Below are 1,493 nucleotides of genomic sequence, written 5' to 3' on the forward strand. Positions count from 1 at the left end.
CCGGTAACTTTATCAAATTTCTCAAAAAAACATCCGAATTACATCGATTGCGGGTTATTCAAAATTTATTTACCTTTAATTGGCACACATTTGTTTGCATTCAAAATCAAATCACTTTACAATTCGCCGTAGTTGCTCAGATGCTCAGAATAATCTTCACTGTACATACTGGTGGATTCCGCTAAAGATTCGAACAAATACCATGCACGAGCCCAATAATTTAATATCAATTGTGAATTCATTTAATTTCATAGCATTCGTAATGAATTCCAACTTTGGGCGAGTACACATTATGCTAATTATGCAAATCGGCACTGCATCGTTGTTACTTAGCGAAAGTAAATTCAAGTAGCCACACATGTGGTATCAATCAGGACCTTAATTAATCAGAAAGATGGTAACGAGGACTGTTTTCCATGATATGTTTACTTTTTCGCAAAGTAAACATTTACAACGCTGACGATTTGATTTGCAGCAATTAATGATTATTTAACGGCAATAATTTCAGAAATTCAATTCAATTGATCATAAAAAAATGATAAATTAATAGAAATCGAATAGATTCAATAACAGAAATGTCTCATGTGCGGAAATTGGTAGTCAGTGTTGCCGTTGGAAGACAATTACCGATGGGCAAATTCGCTATGCATTAAGGTAGGCAGCAGACAAATTTATAGTCTATTTATTCCACAACTATTAAGTAGTTTCCAATGGAACTTTCCATGACATTATCGGTATTCATTGTGAATGTCTAGAAATCTAAAAATCTCTAAATTTCGAAAAACGCACGCTCTCTGATGTTCACATACACAACCAAGTCTATAGCTCATGAAATTTTGTAATTTTCTGGAAACACTTTGGAATCCAAAATGGAATCGATGATCATCAATCGGTCGAAAACGATAAGAAAAGTACAACAAACGTATACCGGTGGTTCCCGGTTGCGTCTTTCTCGAGATATGCAGAAAAAAGTGCGAACCGTACCCATGTATTAAGAGAGACTATATTCCATCTTTAGAGGCCATTTATTCCACAACTACTGAAAACTGTGGTTTGAAACTCTAGAAAACACTTTCTTATATTAGTATGAAATAATTACTATCAAAAAAATTCCAAGTTTTGAAATCAAAATTTTCGCCGATTTTCGCAAAAACAACCAAGTCTATAGCCCATGAAATTTTGCAATTTTCAAGAAAAATTTTTTTCTCCAAAAATTAAGGCAATTAATTTATATCGGTAAAAAATTATTCGCCAATTATTATAAAATTATACCGACACCTCCTTATTGGGTATTTGTTGAGATATTTCAAAAAAGTGAGACTGTAATAAGATTTTAATGGAGTCGAAATAAAAAGGAATGGAAAATATAAGATAAATAAATGTGCAAATGGAATCGTTTCAGTAATTTTTACATCAAAACTATCAATATTTTCACCCGAAAATTGGAAGCGATTTTAATAGGAATTATTCCTGATTTTCATTTAAACAACAGT

The 1,493-nt window shown here is 32.2% G+C and overlaps 1 protein-coding gene across 1 annotated transcript; it reads right to left on the reverse strand.

The window, feature by feature from the left end:
- Positions 1-682: 682 nt before the first annotated feature.
- On the reverse strand, positions 683-1,320 carry Tsp_13577 (conserved hypothetical protein; the record flags this gene model as incomplete). The annotated part of the gene is made up of 3 exons (XM_003366161.1): positions 683-751; positions 786-1,001; positions 1,273-1,320. Coding segments are annotated over 3 exons (333 nt in total), but the record flags the coding sequence as incomplete, so codon positions are not given.
- Between the last annotated feature and the right edge of the window lie 173 nt (positions 1,321-1,493).

This window comes from Trichinella spiralis (assembly GCF_000181795.1).
Source record: "Trichinella spiralis strain ISS 195 chromosome Unknown Scfld6455, whole genome shotgun sequence".
In the NCBI taxonomy this organism is placed as follows: Eukaryota; Metazoa; Nematoda; class Enoplea; order Trichinellida; family Trichinellidae; genus Trichinella; species Trichinella spiralis.